The following is a 2,500-nucleotide window of genomic DNA, read 5'->3' as shown; positions in this document are numbered from 1 at the left end:
ATACCTTCGATGACTGCAGTACCACAGTCTTACCTCTGGGGGCAGTGTTGTCCATGACAGAGCTGTGATCCGTTGGACATGTTCATGCACAGTGTGCTGTTCACCGCTGTTGCATCATCTCCACAGCTGGGGTCTATAATCAGCCATACAACAATTACACAGAGAAACAATTTAATGTATCAAAGCATGGAACTTTCAGAACATAACACTGTGACATACAGTAGACGTTCTAGAAGCATCCTGAGGAGTAAGTCCTTTCTATGGCAGAGGTGGTGTAGACACACACACTCTGAAATCCACCTCTGCATTTTACCCATCCAGCGAAGAGACACACACACACAGTGAAGTGAGGTTACACACTAACCCGGGGAGCAGTGATTGGGGTTAGGTGCCTTGCTCAAGGGCACTTCAGCCGTGAATGTGGGCATGGGAGAGCAGAGGTCTACCACTTCCCCCGCCCACATTTTTCCTACTGGTCGGGGATCGAACCGGCCAACCTGTGGTTCCCAGCCTGAAACCCTAACCAGTAGGCCACGTCCGCCCCGTCAGCTCACAGCTTCATTAGGGCTCAGATACACATAGATACACACGTTTTTGTAAAAACGGGACGTGAGCAAATGCATTGATTCCTATGGTACGGCGCGTTTAAAGCGTGCGCCCCTTCTCCACCACGCGTTGCGTCTTTGAAGCGTTTTTTAGGTGCGCTTAAAAGTTGAACTATTCTCAACTTTCCAGCGCAAGGCAGGGAAGCGCACCGCTTCTGTTTTGGCCGCCGCACTTTGCCAAGGCGTTACTGAAGCGTTTCTGCCTGAAAAAAGACGCGTATGTGTATCTGAGCCCTTAGAAGGCGTGGCAGAGGAAGGAACACGTTTGGCAGCAGTGAGCAATTTGCGTGACAGAGCATATTGCAAAAGCCTCCAGAAAACATTGATGTGTATCACGACTGAGAATGTGAGAAGAGAGAGGACGAAGAGGGAGCAGGATCTTTTCCCAGAATGCTTTGGGGGTGTGGGGCGAGGTGTCTCTCACCTGTGAGGTGCAGTGTTGAGGAGAGGGAGGCGGAGCCTAGGTGGTTGTGGGCGGAGCATGTGTAGAGACCCACGTCAGCGTCGTCTGGGCTTCTGATGAGCAGCGAGCCGTCTGGCAACAGGCCTACTCTGTCACGACACAAAACACACCGGATAACGCTACAGAGACCAGTAGAGACACACACACACACACACACACACACACACACACACACACACACACACACACACACACACACACACCACACACACACACACACACACACACACACACACACACAAACAGACACACAGACACACACACACACACACACACACACACACACACACAAACAGACACACACACACACACACACACACACACACACACACACACACAAACAGACACACAGACACACACACACACACACACACACACACACACACACACACACACACAAACAGACACACACACACACACACACACACACACACACACACACACACAAACAGACACACAGACACACACACACACACACACACACACACACACACACACACACACACACACACACACAAACAGACACACACACACACACACACACACACACACACAAACAGACACACAGACACAAAGACACACAGACACACACACACACAGACACACACACACACACACACACACACACACACACACACACACACACACACAGTATGTACATATACCCTCGCACTGCAGCTCCTAAGACCACAACACACACAGAAAGACACAAATACAATACAGACAGGAACCCAACTCAAATGCTATCCCCACAGCCTATCCTAAACAAGCCTTTCCTGTCACCCCCTGGTATAATGTACAGGTGTGTGTTCATGCACACCCACACACACACACACACACGCACACACAGGTGTGTGTTAAACCCTTCAGAAACAGTGGCTCTATTCTTACCTGCTGCTGGCCTGGAGCTCCTCCCCGTCCTTGGCCCAGGTGAGGGTGGGTTCTGGGTTGCCTTGGGCCTGGCACTTCAGCCGCAGGCGGATCGCCTGCCTCGGCACCAGAACCGGACCTGAGCCCACGTACGCCGCCGGCTCTAACGGGCTGGCGCCGGCGCCGAGCGGTCTCTGCGGCACGTGGATGGTGGGCTTCCGAAGCGGCCCGGTCACAGGCTGGACGGAGAGGGGCGCAGTGCGGTGCGTGTGTGTGCGGTGACGGACGTGCTGCGGCGGCTGCGTGGAGGAGCTCTCCGGCTCCCCCTCCTGGAGGTGCAGCAGGGTGGACTCGTTGTTCTCGCCGCCGCCGCGGCTGTGCGTTAGTCCTCCCAGCAGCTGAGCTAGAACCGTGTCCCCTGACCCCTGACCCCCCCCTGAGAGGTTCCGCAGCACCTCGTCGAGCGTGCGCGTCTCCGCCACCAGGATCATGGCGGTGCCACCACCACCCCCCGCCCCCCCTGCCGCCACCGTCCTCCGTCGCTGCCGCGGTCGCGCCGCTC

At 54.9% G+C, this 2,500-nt stretch overlaps 1 protein-coding gene across 1 annotated transcript in view; it reads right to left on the bottom strand.

Moving 5' to 3' along the window:
* The window catches only part of LOC308382356 (ADAMTS-like protein 1), a gene marked incomplete at its 5' end in the record, with an annotated part of 62,339 nt that overhangs the window by 8,152 nt on the left and 51,687 nt on the right, over nucleotides 1-2,500 (bottom strand). The window contains 4 exon segments of the mRNA XM_080860075.1: nucleotides 34-133; nucleotides 1,030-1,157; nucleotides 1,960-2,483; nucleotides 2,485-2,500. The exon segment at nucleotides 2,485-2,500 is cut by the window's right edge and continues 622 nt beyond it. Of these exon segments, the coding sequence (XP_080716201.1) occupies nucleotides 34-133; nucleotides 1,030-1,157; nucleotides 1,960-2,483; nucleotides 2,485-2,500 (768 nt within the window).

The sequence above is a fragment of the Sprattus sprattus genome (assembly GCF_963457725.1).
Source record: "Sprattus sprattus genome assembly, chromosome: 21".
Taxonomy (NCBI): domain Eukaryota; kingdom Metazoa; phylum Chordata; class Actinopteri; order Clupeiformes; family Clupeidae; genus Sprattus; species Sprattus sprattus.
Note: the sequence above shows the minus strand (reverse complement) of the source record. Positions and strands in the feature narration are given on the sequence as shown.